This window comes from Coregonus lavaretus, assembly GCF_964263955.1.
Source record: "Coregonus lavaretus genome assembly, chromosome: 6".
NCBI classification, from domain to species: Eukaryota; Metazoa; Chordata; class Actinopteri; order Salmoniformes; family Salmonidae; genus Coregonus; species Coregonus lavaretus.
In genome coordinates, this window is record NC_139993.1 from 32,641,167 (window position 1) to 32,659,330 (window position 18,164).

General features: G+C 41.2%; 2 protein-coding genes across 3 annotated transcripts; both read right to left on the minus strand.

Annotated features, from left to right (window-relative positions):
* Positions 1 to 5,110: 5,110 nt before the first annotated feature.
* Positions 5,111 to 8,318, minus strand: loxl5a (lysyl oxidase-like 5a; the record flags this gene model as incomplete). The annotated part of the gene is given in 9 exon segments (XM_084163850.1): positions 5,111 to 5,117; positions 5,222 to 5,331; positions 5,413 to 5,499; positions 5,582 to 5,857; positions 5,861 to 5,870; positions 6,429 to 6,536; positions 7,085 to 7,242; positions 7,244 to 7,314; positions 8,309 to 8,318. Coding segments are annotated over 9 exon segments (837 nt in total).
* A 5,473-nt stretch (positions 8,319 to 13,791) lies between these two features.
* On the minus strand, positions 13,792 to 17,874 carry LOC311131416 (nicotinamide riboside kinase 2-like). Of its 2 annotated transcripts, XM_084164386.1 has the most exons (8): positions 17,644 to 17,874; positions 16,658 to 16,748; positions 16,070 to 16,118; positions 15,671 to 15,845; positions 15,033 to 15,104; positions 14,785 to 14,891; positions 14,545 to 14,630; positions 13,792 to 14,445 (listed from the first exon to the last, which is right to left on the minus strand). In XM_084164386.1, the coding sequence occupies exons 1-7, from the start codon at positions 17,667 to 17,669 to the stop codon at positions 14,545 to 14,547; spliced, it is 606 nt and encodes a 201-aa protein (XP_084020512.1). In that variant the 5' UTR covers positions 17,670 to 17,874; the 3' UTR covers positions 13,792 to 14,445. The 2 variants fall into 2 exon arrangements, with proteins under 2 accessions (XP_084020512.1, XP_084020513.1); XM_084164387.1 differs by lacking the exon at positions 16,070 to 16,118 and having other exon boundaries at positions 17,644 to 17,833.
* Between the last annotated feature and the right edge of the window lie 290 nt (positions 17,875 to 18,164).

The following is an 18,164-nucleotide window of genomic DNA, read 5'->3' on the forward strand; positions in this document are numbered from 1 at the left end:
GAATGGAATTCTACAGTATTCATTTACATTTTAGTCATTTAGCAGACACTCTTATCCAGAGCGTCTTACAGTTAGTGAGTGCATACATTTTTCATACTGGCCCCCCGTGGGAATTGAACCCACAACCCTGGCGTTGCAAGCACCATGCTCTACCAACTGAGCTACAGGAGGCCTTTCATTAGTAATCTTTAAAATTCTACTTTAAGGATCATGTTTTTATATATTTTTTCATATTTATGTTTAGCTCACATAATCTAATTTCAAAGTTTGCATTAAGGTGTCTGTAATATAATACATGTGGTAAAAAATTATGTAGACATTAATAAATGCATTTCTATAGCTTCTAAAAAATAAAACTGTGGGGAGTGCCAAGATGGAGGCATGGTGGCTTCAACACAGCGCCCCCAATAAGTTATCTAGTGTATATATAAATTGATGGTTGGCAGATATGCTGCGTTCATAACAACTGGGAACTCGGAAATCTCTGACCTCAGTGCGTTAATGACACCTGGGAACTCGGGGAAAAATTAGCTCCGACTGGGAAAAATCGTTTTGACTTGTCATCGAACTATGAATTCCAAGTCGGGAACCCTGGCATCTTTCTAGAGCTCCGACTTTCCGACCCGATCATTGACTTCACGATCTGACCTTGTTGCAATACCAAGCGGTGATGCACCCAGTCAAGATGCTCTCAATTGGGCAGCTGTGGAACTTTTGAGGATCTGAGGGCCCATGCAAATCTTTTCAGCCTCCTGAGGGGGAAGAGGCCTTGTCGTGCCCTCTTCACGACTGTGTTGGTGTGTGTGGACCATGATAGATCCTAATGATGTGGATATCGAGGAACTTGAAGCTCTCGACCCGCTCCACTACAGCCCCGTCGATGTGAATGGGTGCGTGCTCAAAGAACTCAAAACATTACATTTACATTTTAGTCATTTAGCAGACGCTCTTATCCAGAGCGACTTACAGTTAGTGAGTGCATACATGTTTCATACTGCCCCCCCCCCGTGGGAAACGAACCCACAACCCTGGCGTTGCAAACGCCATGCTCGACCAACTGAGCTACACGGGGGCCCCAAGTGATGTTGGAATTCCTGAATAACAAGTTTTCGCTCTCAAATACTTGGTGCGAAATCTGTTGATTCCTTTAAATACAACCACGTGTGGTTAAACAGTTTAATTGATTGTTGTTCTTTTATCTAAATATCCAACGCTTATTTCTGTCCTATGTCACTTGCGACATTATTCATTTTCACCAGACGAGGGCGCCAATGTCTAAGGCTGTGTTCTTGTCTCATCTTGCACTAGAGACTACTAGTCAAATGGTTCTGAAGTTAATAATATATTATATAAATAATAGTTCATCTATAGGAGAACCTATTTCACATTAAATAATTAATTTTTACTTTTTTGTTTATGGTTATTTGTCCTCTATATTACTTGATTATTTATTGTTATTTGATATCATTGAAATGAAACGTCTATATTTATTGCTAACAAGACATAGAACATTTTTAACCAAAACACAGTCAACAGGTCAATTATGAATAGTTAAACTGTCTTTGCAAGGTATTCCACCACTTTTAGAGAAGTTTCTCTTAATGTAAAAACCAGTATTGTAAAAGTAGACTATTCAAAGTTATGAACCCATGTGACATGGTTCTATAGTAATAGGAAATAACATTGGTATAGCAGCTGACTCTGTATGTATACTGAACAAAAATGCAACATGCAACAATTTTAAAGATTTTCCTGAGTTACAGTTCATGTAAGGAAATCAGTCAATTTAAATACATTCATTATGCCCTAATCTATGGATTTCACATGACTGGGAATACAGATTTGTATCTGTTGGTCACAGATACCTTTAAAAAAAGGTAGGGGCGTGGATCAGAAAACGAGTCAGTATCTGGTGTGACCATCATTTGACTCATGCAGCGCAACACATCTTCTTTGCATAGAGTTGATCAGGCTGTTGATTGTGGAATGTTGTCCCACTCCTCTTCAATGGCTGTGCGAAGTTGCTGGATATTTGCGGGAACTGGTACACGCTGTCATACACGTCGCCCAGAGCATCCCAAACATGCTCAATGGGTGACATGTCTGGTGAGTATGCAGGCCATGGAAGAACGGGGAAATGTTCAGCTTCCAGGAATTGTGTACAGATCCTTGCGACATGGGGCCTTGCATTATCATGCTGAAACATGAGGTGATGGCGGCGGATGAATGGCACGACAATGGGCGTCAGGATCTCATCACGATATCTCTGTGCATTCAAATTGCCATCGATAAAATGCAATTGTGTTCGTTGTCCGAAGCTTATGCCTGCCCATAGCATAACCCCACCGCCACCATGGGACACGCTGTTCACAAAGTTGACATCAGAAAACCACTCGCCTACACGATGCCATACACGTGGTCTGTGGTTGTGAGGCCGGTTGGACGTACTGCCAAATTCTCTAAAACGACGTTGGAGGTGGCTTATGATAGAGAAATGAACATTCAACTCTCTGGCAACAGCTTTGGTGGACATTCCTGCAGTCAGCATGCCAATTGCATGCTCCCTCAAAACTTGAGACATCTGTGGCATTGTGTTGTGTGACAAAACTGCACATTTTAGAGTGGCCTTTTATTGTCCCCAGCACAAGGTGCACCTGTTTAATGATGATGCAGTTTAATCAGCTTCTTGATATGCCACACCTGTCAGGTGGATGGATTATCTTGGCAAAGGAGAAATGCTCACTAACAGGGATGTAAACAAATGTGTGCACAACACTTTAGAGAAATACATGTTTTGTGCGTATGGAACATTTCTGGGATCTTTTATTTCAGCTCATGAAACATGGGACCAACGCTTTACATGTTGCGTGCACTGGGTAGTGTCTGTCTCTGTTTATTTACAGTAAGTATTACCTGATACTTTCAGACACTCACCCCTACATGCCCCTCTCCCTCCACTCTAAAGAAGGCCATCCATTCTCCGGTTCCTTGCATGCACTGAAACTGTGCCAATGCTAATTCAGTGATACTTCATAAGAATCTTTGTCAATGCTTCATTTGGGGATGATGAGGCCATGGGAGGTGACAGATTAAACACCCAACAATACAGTGCACACTGTGAGTGAGGGTTTGAAAGACCACAGTCACACTTTCTTATTGCTTCCAAAAGCTAATAATTACTGTCTTTCCAAACAAGTGTATTCCTTTCCAAGGTCAATAACAAACCTGTGTGTATTATCATAGGGGGGAATTCTAACCCAAGTTAAGCGCGCTTAAAAGGAACATTATAACATTTTATGCACTTTTCTCTCTATGCGTATTCCTGAATAGCCTAAATTATCATTCCATTTAATTACATTGCTTCCTCTGTAAATGCCATCACAACCATGTGGTTGTTGCTGAGGATCATTAGTAACAGTTGATAATATTTTTTTTTAAAGACATGTAAATTAACAATCGTTATGAAGCAGCCATAACAGTTTGAACCCGATGCATGGCGCAGTACTTGGCTGTGTCATCGCACAGTTCCATGGTTAGTGCAGGCAATAGAGGAGGGTATAGCCTACTATTGTTCACTATTCTCCCTATTATAATTCTATGTACTCTAATTTTCCACTAACATTACCATCAGAATGAATCAAACCACTATATTTTTAATTCATCAATATAATTTGTGCTTAAAGGCTCTCCAAACCATAATTCATTCCTAACCCTAAAATTAGCCTAAATAATCTACAAGATCAGACTATTTTAAAATCTACCAGTTGGTGTTAAAACGGAGATGAATATGCATATATTTATATAGATGACTTTCTACTTGATCCCTATTTTCTGAACCAGTTCTCTCAATGTATTCTGTCTGTCGACAGAATTCTAATTAAAGGTACACCATATCCTTAAGAGTCTATTGATGCAAAATTCTAATTAAAGGTAAGAGTCTATTGATGCACCCGTGCGTCAATCTAAGTAACATAATACAAAATCTGTCCGTTTAAGCTAGAGATATCAGTTTTTTCTGCATGGGCTGCGTCTCAATCGACCGCATCTGCCTATGTCTGCCTTCCGCATCTGCGGTGAAAGGTGGCACAGCTGTTTGTCGGACCATGAGACATGCTGAAAATTGGTCTTCTCACAAAAACTTCTGTAGCGTCCGAACGGTTTGGCCTACAAACTATTATTATTACACCTGTGTGCAATCTAATCAGAGAGGCAACAAAGAGACCAAAGATAACCCTGAAGGAGCTGCAAAGCTCCACAGCGGAGATTGGAGTGTCTGTCCATATGAGAACTTTAAGCCGTAAACTCCACAGAGCTGGGCTTTACGGAAGAGTGGCCAGAAAAAAGCCATTGCTTAAAGAAAAAAATAAGCAAACACATTTGGTGTTCGCCAAAAGGCATGTGGGAGACTTCCCAAACATATGAAAGAAGGTACTCTGGTCAGATGAGACTAAAATTGAGCTTTTTGGCCATCAAGGAAAACGCTATGTCTGGCGCAAACCCAACACCTCTCATCACCCCAAGAACACCATCCCGACAGTGAAGCATGGTGGTGGCAGCATCATGCTGTGGGGATGGTTTTCGTCGGCAGGGACTGGGAAACTGGTCAGAATTGAAGGAATGATGGATGGCGCTAAATACAGGGAGATTCTTGAGGGAAACCTGTTTCAGCCTTCCAGAGATGTGAGACTGGGACGGAGGTTCACCTTCCAGCAGGACAATGACCCTAAGCATACTGCTAAAGCAACACTCCAGTGTTGGATAAAGTAATCCTTCTATCCTTCTATGTGTTTGTTTATCATTGGTTTATGTCATTGATTCCACAGGAGTTAATCCTAAATTGCTCTGGTGGAGTGGTATGACTTAAAGATAGCTGTACACCAGCGGAACGGGGCAGAGGGACAACGGGGCAGAGGGAACACTTATACAGGTACTGATGAGGGGATATGAACCAGGTGTGTGTAATAAACAAGACAATAATAAATGGAATGATGAGATATGGAGCGGCAGTGGCTAGAAGATCGGTGACGACGAACGCCGAAGCCTGCCCGAACAAGGAGAGGAGGCAGCCTCGGAGGAAGTCGTGACACCACTCCACCAGAGCAATTTAGGATTAACTCCTGTGGAATCAATGACATAAACCAATGATAAACAAACACATATTTCACAGTACAATAAATCTAATGTGTACATAAATTATATACAGAAAGTCTCTATGACTTACCCAGTGATCCTACAGTTCCTGGTGTGGACATAGGTTCCTGTGTACCTGATTTCACACCTCACTATGTTGTTTGAGAAATCTGACTCCTGCACTGGGTTCACCATCACATGATGTATGACATCATGAGACAAGATAGGTCAATGACACGTTGCTAGTTTTGCAATATGCTTTGGAGAAATTTAAAAAATGATATAGTTTCCCATTGGCACGTCCGTGATGTCAATCCACTGGCAGTCAATGTTGGCATTGTAGGTGTCATAGCAACCAGGACCCAATCCCTGTACCAAACACATGTAAAAGTGATTAAAAACACATAAAAAACTGATTGATTGGTTGACTGATCGATTAAACTATCAGAACCTGTGTGTGTGCTGTGCAAGCGAAGCGTCTGCATACTCTTGGGTCACAGCTGGTGTCCTCCAGACAGAAGCTGGCCTTGTGTCCCTCTGCCACCTTCCTGCCCGTGATGACATCCAGCAGGTCATAGTTACTGAAGGCCACCATGCTGTGGTAGTGCTGGTGGCAGCTGTGCCATTCCCACTGGTGTCTGGGTTTGACTGGGAGGAAGTCAGCTGTCCCCTGGTTCTTCACCCTTTGGGGAAACCTCAGCAGAGTCCTGTAGTCTCTGACACCTGGTCAATATGCTGACCTTGGGGGAGAGCAATCAAAATAATGTACTTTACATAGTGACTAAGACCAGGAGTTTCTCCTGACAATGTGACCTGACCATAACTTTCTTGGTCAGAAAATACTCCTGACCCCAATTATGACTGATAAGTGCATGGAACGTCATTTGAATGATCATTAATGACAACTTAATAGCAACATAATAACAAGTTAATATTGGTTCACCTATTATACTTTAGAATACACTGAGGAGGAGGCTTGAGGTGTACTTTGGACAGTTTGACATTCACCTCAGGAATCCACAGCCTTTCATTTGGAGTTTATTTTACTTGGCAGAGCAGAGAGAGAAAATCTAGGTTGGCTGCCAGGTTGTATGACGCTCTGTCACCATACTGTTACTCCCAAACGGGCCAGTGCCAAAGAAGTCTGGTCCATAAAACCTGTCTGATTTCTACCTAATCAATCAAATAACTGTAGATGTCATTTGTGATATAACCCATAGATGATGTCAAGATAAATGTTTTAGCGCAATTGATCTTACACGGATATGCATAATCAATCATAAAACATGAACTCCTACCATGACAGACAGTTTTCCTCTCTAGCACATCTCAGGGCATACATCTGTACAAGTTGGATATAATAAGCAGCTTGGATATAGTAGAGGTCAGGAACAAGGTCTGGGAGACTGGGGGAAGAGGAATCACAAGCCATCCATGTTAGTTGTATGATTTACAAGGATGTGTGAGAGTTTTATAAATTGTTTGTAATATACTGTACTTTTATCTGGATGTAAATATATGTCTGCATAATGCAAAGCAAATACTCTATAAGGTATATTGTCACATCACCTTCTACTTTACCGTTATGAAATAATCTGGTGCCATAGCCTGTTCTCGGTGGATGACGCACAGGTGCTGTGGTTCTCCCGCCTGACGGGTACATGTTATAGAAAACTGCATTTTGGTGTTTTTTGTTTGGGTCAGCTATCATATTATTACTTTCAACCGTCCTTGATTGCTGGGGCTGCGAGCGAGTGATTGCTGGGGCTGCGAGCGAGTGATTGCTGGGGCTGTGAGTGAGTCCACGCCATTGTCAGAAAGCGCACTCAGAGCAGTTGGAGATGCATTTGATTCTGGAGCTGGAATGCGTCTGGATGAGGAAATGGAATCCACTGCTTTGGCAGTGCGCGGGGCGCGTTGTCTAGTGTTTGCACCCTCTGTATTATTCACGTACCCAGATGTGGGTGCCTGGGTTGATGCTTCTGGTTTCTCGTGTCGCGCCTGGTTTGTGCCGCGACCATGTGTAATCTCCTTGCTCCTAACCCGTGACGCAGAGACCTGTCGCCGAACCGGCAGGCTGACATCATCCCGAGCAGGGTTTCGTCCTCCCCTTCGGGATCCCACTGCCTGAGAACTCCTGGAGAGCCCCGAGACCAGTACCGTTGGAAGTCGAGCCGGTGCCTCCTTGGGGAGGCGGACGCGCTCCTGGGTATTCCGCCACCGGCTCCGTATCCCTCGGGGATGTGACGTGCGGTTGATTTCTGGCTGCGCTCGTGCAGTCGCGGCCAATGGCGAAGAGCCCAGAACCGAGACGTCTGACTCACTGCGCGCAGTGCATTCAGAATATGCTGGGTTTCGATCGAATGCTCTCCTCCAGAACCAATGTTCTAGTTCTAGAGGATCTATTTGTTGCAGAAGGTGGGTGATGTCTGTTGAAATCCCTCTTGGTGGTCAGGTAGAGCTGAACAGGTAGTCTCCTCGTCTGTGCCGGTGCGTGATATTCAGACCCCGTGCTGAGTAATCTACACACCCGACCGTCGTTCTCCCATTGGATTATGTGTCTCCAATGACCCCATACGCGTGCGTAAATGGAGCTGTCCAGTGATTAAACGAACCAGAACATAAAGCAGGCAGAAAGGTAGAAATAAAACTTCTCCATGGCTAAAATTATCTGAACTATACCAAACTCTGGGACATTAACTGCGTAAATTTGACACTTCTGTGAAAATGTAGTCTAAGTGATGCTGGGATACGGGTGATGTTTTGTACACACACTTGATTCCCTCATGCGGTTGCGCACCAAATCTCCACAATGAAAGTCAGGTGAACGACTTGGAAAGTGGAAATATAGCCACTCACTTTCATAGAATTCGTTTGTCTACGCTTGCACAGACAGGAGCAAGGGCTTATTTTACAAATATCATGTTTAATTTAACCGTCGGGTGGGCTATAGAACTATTTGTTCAGTATAAGTACATTTTGCCCATAGTTGGTAGGTAGCCCTTTCTCAGAGCACGTTGAGATTTTGTACTGAAAAGGCAAGATATCTAAAAGTAAATTAAGTGATTTTAGTCAAAAACGTATGTGTCCCTGATTGGTCATTCAACTTTGATACATTTTTGGTCAAATGTCATGACACACCTTTAGGCATTAATTGGGAACTTCTGTCACAACTGACTGATCGCCATCATAAGCAATAGGTTGTATACGTGGATTAAATTGAAAACCTTCATAATACCTGAATAGAAAATGTGTCATAGTAGGCGCTATTTGCATCATGTAAATAAGCACACAGGCAGGTGACGCGCGCTGCCACTGCATGGCTCTTTGAGATCCATTCACACTGTTTATTTTAACGGTAAATGCCACACGGTAAAATCACACAGTGGGCTTTGTGTTACCTCACACTACTTCTCTGAAATACAGTCGTGCATACCATACAGCTGAGGGATAATAATAGGGGTTATCGAGTTCTGTTTCTCTATGACTCTCTTTAAATCTCTCAATTACCACCACGAAAACCTTACCACATGATGGCAGTGACCTCTAGGGAAGGTAGCCTATTTATTTACTGGAAGAAACGCAGTGCACCTGACTCGGTTAAGTAAAACTACAAAATGCCTGCCATACGACCTGTAGTCCAGTTTACATTTACATTTTTAGTCATTTAGCAGACGCTCTTATCCAGAGCGACTTACAGTTAGTGAGTGCATACATTTTGTTTACCCCTGTATTGTTCCATGCAAGGCTGAAGTCATAGAGTTAGATAGAGGACTCTAGATGGATAAAACCCGTTTTGGCATGGACATTGATTGCCACTGAAGGCTTCCACCATTTTAAAGTTGTCAACTGGGTGGGACTTCCTATGTGTTGAGGAAAGATCACATTATTCCATCCGGGTTGTCAGGAGGGATCAGCCAATTAATTATATTTGTGAGCAAACACTAGGTGGCAGTATGCACACTTTCAGTTTGTTTGCCAACTCATAGATGTAGTAGAAGCGGAAAATGTACTACTTCAAAATGGAGATTGCCTCAATGGCGCAGCCCATGTGCTCACAGATGCCATAATGGGACACAAAGATGATATCGCTGTACACTTAATTTACTTCAAGAGCACCATGATAGATGGCAAGGTTGACATCTAAATTAGGGTTTATTTTATAACCATAACATCTGCAGTGAAGAACAAACATGCATACAAACCATAAATGACAAAACTTGGTTCCAATGTTGCCCTTATGAAATAGAAATAGCCTAGCTTTTTGTAGTGTCTCACTCTAATAAGCTGCCAAATATAAATGGCAAGATAATTATTTATCTACATTTTCAGGGGAGGATTAAAGTTTTACAATACATCAATTTTGAATGATAATGCCAATGCAAACCAATACCAACACAATGACCAATCGTCTCTTTTAGGTTTTAGAGACATGGCTTTTTGCCAGTATTACCCAGACATGAATTCTATAGTTATGTAAGAAACTGATCTGTATCTCACTTAATGGTTTATGATGATTTGACATATATCATTATGGAAGTCTTGGCTGCTGTCAAACAGTGTGAACTTTTCCTTCCTCAGAGATCTGATATCTAACAGGTCAGATCTGTTACCGTCCTGGTCAGATATGTTCCACGAAGCCTTCACGTCAGATCTGTTACAGTGCAGGAGTCTTAGAATAGTCTGCAACTGAAGAGCTCTAATTATCACTGTCCGATGGCAGTATACAATACAGTACGAATGCCTGTATGTTATGAATAGTAAGATGAAAATATTATGTAAGCTATTGCATATACTGTGCATAAAACGGCTCCACGACCACTTCTGTGGTATACGATTATAATATATGCATCGGGTTTAATAAAGTAAATATACAGCTCAGTTCTGTGCTAATGCAACTCATACGTAACAGTTGTCCAGCCATTATATGTTGCAAGGTAACAGAGGATAGCGACAGTAGGTTTCTGTGGGAAGGCACAAGGTTTATTGTGCGTCATTCTGTTTCCACTCATTACATATGTGATTGAGAGGGTGTAAAGTGGATTCATAAGAGCACATGATTGACAGAGGAGGCCTCACCGTTCCCCTGATTTGTCCCCCTCTGATGCATTGTGTACTGTGGCTGGAGGAGAAGCAAGGTTGGCTGCAACCTGGTCTCAGAGCATTTCCTATTATTCTGTACGTAAATCCAGAACACTCCATTTAGTATGATATGTTACGTTTCTTATCCAGAACACTCCATTTAGTATGATATGTTACGTTTCTTATGGTATGTACTGTACTAATTTGTGGATGTCCAACACCCTTTTCCTATATGTTACGGATTACAATTCGTATTATATGTAACGAATTTGCTAAACGTACAATATGTTACGAATTTGCAAAACATGCAACATTTTACTAATTTGCAAAACATGATATGTTACGAATTCTGGCTAGGTGGCTAACGTTAGGTAGCTGGCTAACATTAGCTAGGCTAGGGGTTAGGGTTAAGTTTAGGAGTTAGGTTAAAGGGTTAAGGTTAGGGTTAGCTAAAAGGGTTAGGAGAAGGGTTAGCTAACATGCAAAGTAGCTATAAAGTAGTAAGTAGTTAAAAAGTTGTCAATTAGCTAAAATGCTAAAGTTGTCCATTATGAAATTCGGATTCGCAACCTTAGGGTTGCTAGACATTCGTGTTACACGCCCACCTATCCACCCTGCCCATTTCATTTTTGCCTTAAGTAACCATGTGTCTTATGTAACCATACCAAACGTAACATATCATACTAGTATGAAGAAAAAAAATTATGCACTCACTAACTGTAAGTCGCTCTGGATAAGAGCGTCTGCTAAATTACTAAAATGTAAATGTAATTTGAGTGTCCCGGATTTATATTCACTATGTTATGTCTAGTCTATGAGACCAGGCTGAGGGTAGGGAGCTGCCTGTCAGTCAGAAGGGTAGCTATGGGCAACAGGCCAGTCATGCTGTGGATTAGAGGGTGGGGGTGTCCATCTTTATACAAGCACTATATCTCCTCCCCTGACAATGCAGGAATCCCAGCTAAATATAAACACTCAACCTGTCTATGTCCACAAGCACTCGGAGCCTTTTAGCAATTTGTATGTGAGGGTCTGTCTTCCAGAGGGCAACCATTACAAGGTTAGCTGGCTGCAACTGAATGTGTGCCAACGGGTGGTTACTATATCGGTCTCCTACAGGTTCCTCACAGCCCTTCCCCCCTGTCAATTGGTTTTTATTTATTTAAGGTCAATGGGGCACAGGTCATAGGTAGCATTGCAGGTAGAACTCTGGGATGTAACTATGTTAGATGCCAGTAGTTGCTATGAGAAACCATACTATTACCATGTTATTACCACTTTATTCTGTGTTGTAAAGTGTTAGACTACCATAAATTATTTTATTTTTCGAACAATTTCTTCTCATTTTTGATAAGTTGAAATATTGCAATGTTTTATGTTCATTGCACCAGCTAATATTTTGTGTAAATAACTCCCCTTGTCATCTGTAAACCATATGTTTATATTTATTTCAAACAAGGTACAGTTGTAGCATTTTGTTCAGAAACATTTTTGGTACTTCACTGTGGCATAGCAATGACTGTTATAATCGTTGACAAGTTCAGAAGCCATAAATTAGGATCAGTCATTAAAGAAATAGAAGCATTTGTTACAAAGGGAGCTTAAGAGATAAGAGAAAGACTGTAGACACAATGTACAACACTCCCAGAGAGGTGCACCATCAGTCAGGCAGTTACATGATTATTAAAACCAAACTACAACGTCTGTGTTGTTGCTTCAATTGCCTAACCATGCCAAACATTACACTACAAACTGTTGGCATGCAGTTTCACCTTGATTTAATACAGAATGCCATGTCTGCAGTAACAGGAAGAAGTTACAGTGAAACCAAGGAAAAAAGCAGTAACCGCAATCACTCATGTGAGTTACTGCTTTTTTACCTTGGTTTCACCAAGCTTTGGGCTGCAGTTATTACAGTTTACCTTGGTATTATTTATTGCTCTTTGCTGATACGAAGTATCAAACTATGAGACTGACAGCCACATACGAAGAAATCTCTGAACACAAGGTTGTATTTTTTTTTTTAACGGCATGGAAACATATTCCAGTGGATGTACCAAGCAAGAAGGCAGTAACTGCCATCTAGGGTCAAAGGTTATGTCAGAGGTCATGGTCAATATGAATAAAAAATAACCTCATAGTAAGCAACAGATAACCACACCTCCAATGATCTGCTTACAATTCATTTGGCCGGACAATTAAAACAAGTACATTTTCTGTTTCACTCTATGAGCACTTACTGCTCTTTGACTTGGTAGGTCAGTGTAACTGTAGATACTTTTCAGCAACGCATAGATTGATGGATGTACGACAGAGTTTATCCACACGTTTCCCTTCGAAAAGGAGGTTGTTCTTCCAGGAAAATGTCTAGGCAGGATTTGTTTTTGCGCAGGTTAACATTCAATATAGGCCTAGACTGTAAAGCAGTTTTCAATAATTCAGGAATAGTTTCAGTAGGATGTGTGTGTGTATTGTAAGGAAAAGCTGATGATTAGAGCTGGTTTATGTACCATGGCATTTGTATATTTCCACCTTCAGTCAGTTTGCATTGGTTAGAAAATCTGCAGTCATTAAAGTGAGCTTACAGAAACATAAAAACTTTATCAAATAGCAACAAGTTGATTTGGATCTATGAGATCTAAGACCGTTGGTCTAGTTTAGTAGAAAGAGCTTAGCAGGGTCCATGTTTGGTGTTGAGTCCAGTTCACACAATGACACACCGTACACCTGTCACTGCTATCACGCCATTGTCTCCAGGTTACACAACACTGCTGCAAGACAGTTGGCACATACTAATATGGAGGACATACAACACAAATCCACAGCCTCCAATGCTTATGCCAGGGAACTGGTAGGCCCCACCAACAAAGCACCTGAAATTGGCATTTATTGGGCATTTGTTATAATACTATTAGGATTGAAACTTGACAAACACATTGGCCTCAAAGTGAGAGGGAGATGAGTGAGCTGATCATCTTGTCAAAACCTTTCTCCAGATCAACAACACCCACACATGAAGTTTGAGAAGTTGAGCTCTTCCGCTCTCCTCAACCCTCAGTATTTCCAGTAGGGAAGTACAGGGGTTACTCCAGTCGCCTGCCAACACCACTTCAATTTTCACTTACTAAGGCTCTGCAGCTCGACCAAATGACAGTTGAGCAACATCCTTAGGGACAGACACACCAACATGCACATTTCATTAGAAAAGCAATAGGTCATACTATACTATGCCTTTATAGTGAATCTAATGGTGTGATAAACAATGTAAACAAGGACGGCGTTTTAACTTCCACATGAACCATAGAATCAGTTTACCACATCATACCGGTATTTTTTCTCCCAATGGCAAATATACCAGTGTTCTATCAAGCTGGCTTTGTACGAGTTCAATCAATTAATGTGGAAGTATATATATTACTGTATGCACATTCACAAGCCTAAAACAGATTAACACTCCTTTGTTTTGTGTCAACCCTAGGACAGCTTTGTGAGTGTACACAGACTGGCTTGAATCTGTTTATTCATACCCCATGTACCTCACTTCATTTGAGAAATGTAAATAAAGACAGGACACAGGAGTAACATTGAAAAGTCTCAGAATAGCAACAACCCAATTTAATTTGAGATGGACAATTTACCTGCCAAACGCAGGCAAGTACATACTAGCAAACATGTATTATATTCATAAGATAGAATAGAGTGGTCACTTGACTAACAAAGTAAATACATATCCTCAACGATGGAAGACACAGCCAGTTCAGGTGGGACCATTCTAGCCAATGAGAGGGCAGATGTACAGGCACAACTCCGATTTAAAGATTTGTTTTTCTCAAAGCTAACAAAATGCCATGTGTCCACATATCAGTGCATTCAAAACAACTAACCATGAAACTTCTAATTGATCAAATAAGCCTTATTTGGAGATTTAGCAAACCCTATTTTTTTGTGGCCTCCATACAAAAATATTTTCATGGGCAGATTTTTGTAAGAGTAAACCCTCTACCTCTGATACTAGGCAGTGGTTTAATTAACAGAAGTAATGGAGTAACAAGAGATTAGATAAGAAAACAAACAGAAATGATTATTCTGTAAAACATAAGTTAACATTCCTTCAATACTATCAACAGAATAAGGAATACAATTTTAAAAAAGAATGCTTTAATTTAAAAAAAACGACATCTTCAGTCTTGGTGCTATTTACAGGTCTATACAGGTTTGGAGATTGAGTTCCTGCTGTATAAAACAGAAAAGGTAAAGTTAGATAACCACACTCAATTTAGCGTCAACACTGTTAGAGGACATAAGTCAAAACACACCATTGTCACCTCTTACCTATAAACGATTCAACAGTGTATTCTGGATGTCCTCATACACCTGGCTGTAGAGATCTTCCTTTGATTTCAAACCATCCAGATACGCTATAGCAAAATGTAAAGCTCGATCAGGACATTTGCCAAAGAGAAGTCGTAGCTACTAGCTAGTACCACCAAAATGGCTACAGAAACCTAATTGCATAGCTGAAATTCAATAACTCTCACTGACAAATGAAAAAGGAGCCAAACGTGTAAATACCAATGTCTAAACAGCTCTCAACCATCTCATTCCTGTGCTTCAAGTACATGGGCCACACATGGCCTTCAAACAGGCCAGGGGGGTCAGGGACGGTGTATTGTCTTGTACTAAAAAGGAAACAAAAATATGAATTTAGCACAACTTTCAATTTAAAATAAAAGGAGATTTGTCATTTCTTTTCAGACAGAACGACCACCATACTATAGCTACATATGAATGTTAGTGATCTGAAGTCTCCCCATTCCCACCTTCTCCTCCTTTTGCACTCTTCGTATGGAATGGAGATGTAGTAGCACTTGTTGTACACGTCCATCAGGGGCCTGGGGAAACATGACAGAACAAGGTAACTTCTAGTTCTACACCAATGTACAATTCTGAGGTTCTCAGAAGTCCATCTGCATTCTGGAGCCCCATAATGGAGATCGCACACTTCTGGAGAACACATCATCCAACAGCACCGAGTGCCTCATTCAGTTGACACCCTTACCTGCACTGCAGGACCAGCCTCTACAGCAGTTTACAAAGGCAGCCCAATTCTGAACTTAACCCAAATATTGGCAAAATATCAGATCGGTCAAAAGACCAATTACTGGCAAAAGATCAGAATTGGGCTGCCTGTGTAAACACAGCCCTGTGTATTAGTGAGAAAAGCATGCTCTAACTAGCTGCCAGCACAGCCCACATGTCACTTGAACGGACACTAGTCCAAATATTTGTCATACAACTCTTCGAATCCAAATTTGAGACAGCTTGTCCCCTATTCCTATGACAACTAATGCTTGCAAGCAATTTGAATACACCATGGCCCAAATTATTTTTACACGTTGCACAAACCAGCTGATTACTCACGTTAGCTAGTACATTTCCAGTTAGCAGTTGAACTCACTTGTAGTTGTACAGAAGGAAGCCCTCCACGATCAGAATGTGGATCTGCTGCTCTGGGTCGGCAACCTCTGTGGAAGGGGACACGTTGACACCGTGGGAGTGGGCAAACTTCACTGGGTTCTCAGTCCAGCCTCGAATCGTGTTCACCATGGACTCCATGTCCAACGCTGTGATCACTGCATAGAACAGAGAAAGGCAGAGGGGAAATAAGTTTAGCAAAAAAGGGACACACCTGGATGAAGAAATGTGTTCAGTCTTGTTTAATGGGAATTGTGCTCTAGTGTAGTATTACTATTCATGCATGTACTATCAAATATGCAATTTTGAGGGATGCTTTGTTACCCTAAGGGACAAGTACAATGATCAGTTATGCGTCTCCTACAGCGAAATCCAGGCTTACCATCCCACTGTCTAAAGCCGTCCTCCCCGACTTCTATCTGATCAGGTTTCTGAAATAACAGTCACCAATAAAACATTGCTGCAACTGCAGGCTGATATGTATACGGGCAGATCTTATTACATGCTGAACACGGCAAGCCGGGCACACCCAGCCAAAGCATGCAGGGGATAATAACATGCAAAATAGCATTGAGAAACCATATATAACCAGTAGCTTTGCATACAGTGAGTCATCAATAAAACACTGGAAACAAAGCATAGAGCAGTGAGTTAATCAGAAGTTATGATTATGTACAGTTCAATGCATACATAGTTTGTAATTCAAGAAATTAGGAAGGCAATAAGCAAGGAGTGTGTCAAAGATAAGACTGAGGGAGGAGTCTAAGGCTATGCATCATGTCAGTGCTAGGTTAATTTACAGCATACTATGCAGACCTAATAAAAAGTTATGGACAGGTGACGTAGATGGCATACATCATGGCTATTGGTTAATGTTGTGAGTGTTTTGGATATTTGCCCTTCCCTTAGCAAGGTCATGCAAATACATCACTGTATAGCAACATATGTTGTAGCAGAAAACTAAGTTTACCTTGAAAAAGTCATCTTGATGCACCACACAACAGTTAGGTAGTGACTTGATCAGCCTATTTGTCAATGTGGTTTTCCCACCATTGGTCACACTGAAAATAGATAAACATGACATGCGATTTAGCAAGGCGTCCGTGCATTGAACGTCTGAGCAGTCTATACAACACTCATCAGTATACCTTGGAGGTATTGTTACAGTAAGTTACTTAAATAGCAGTCAACATTACATGCAGAATTTTGAGGTTCCCATCATAGCTAGCTAGTAACCTAGCCATTGTGGCAGAACTGGGCACATTGATTACCTTGCTATTTTAGCTAGCTAATGTTAGCTACTCTGAATAAGTTGGCAATCAAACAAAAAAAATAATGGTATAACTAGCTAGGTAAGTGTATCTCTGAATTTAGTCAGAAGTTAGCTTCGAAAACAACTCGAAACGTTGCCTGTCCCACATCTAGCGGTATCTAGCCTGATATTCAGCCAAGTAAAATGTTACATTATATACATAGCATGACTATTTCTTTTTGCCAGCTTAATAAACATTTAGAATGCAAGTTGCCAGCAAGGCGTATGACTCTCACGTTTGCAAATTTCAAAAAGACTCCCTCCAATGTTCAATGTGAAAGTCCGCGCTGGAATTTTAAATCTCCCGCCCGACTATGACAACATACAAACGTGCCAAGGGATTTGCTACAACCAAGTCTCCGGTTAACTACTTAACGTTAGTACAATACATGGCGTTAATACAATTAGCCTAAAGTTGCCTGGATTCTTACCTATTTTTTAATAAAAATAAAAAAACTTAGCTGACGAGAAAATCTACTTTGAGAGGTAGCTAACCCCCTTGCCAACTAGCATGCTAAGTAAGTAACATTGCATGTGTTATTGTTTAGACTTTTGATGTCAACTAATGAGTTCATAAATGTCTACTAATCAAAATATACGTGTATTATATAATAAACAATTTTTAACGACAACTAATAACTTACCCGCCAATTCCTATAACGCATTTCATTTTGAGTCGGTTTTTCTGATTTCTGCTCCAAGTCCCAGCTGAAGTGACACTCACAGTGAATAACAAATACAATCCAAATAATATGAGGTAGGGAGAAGTTCAAGTTTCGGTATTATTCTATTTTCTCTGGTGTTGTGTTGTAGCCCAGCTGTCTTTACTACTTCATTGATAAAGACGCGCGAGCACTCAATTTGTAGCCAACTGTGACTTGCGTCACGCAGACGTACGCACTCGTGTTCATACCTCAGATTTGTGTCCAATCACTGTCCCCAGAACACCCAACGGCTCCAATCAACGTCGGCGTTTCGTAAAGACGTGCATATTTACGACGGGTAGTGCTATTTGGGATCCTTGGGACATCCATACCCCTAAACCCTGACCCTTAACCCCTACCCTAACCATAACCCTAACCTTAACCCTTACCTTAACTGGTTGAAATGTCAACTTCAAAAGGGTGACATCAGAGTTGGGACGTCCCAATGATCCCGTTTAGAC

Coding starts and splice junctions, on each gene's coding strand:
- LOC311131416 (XM_084164386.1), bottom strand. CDS start 17,669: ATGAAATGCGTTATAGGAATTGGCGG. Junction 16,119..16,657: donor ATCAAGATGACTTTTTCAAG/GTAAACTTAGTT, acceptor CTGTTATTTCAG/AAACCTGATCAGATAGAAGT. Junction 15,846..16,069: donor CGGCTTTAGACAGTGGGATG/GTAAGCCTGGAT, acceptor TGTTCTATGCAG/TGATCACAGCGTTGGACATG.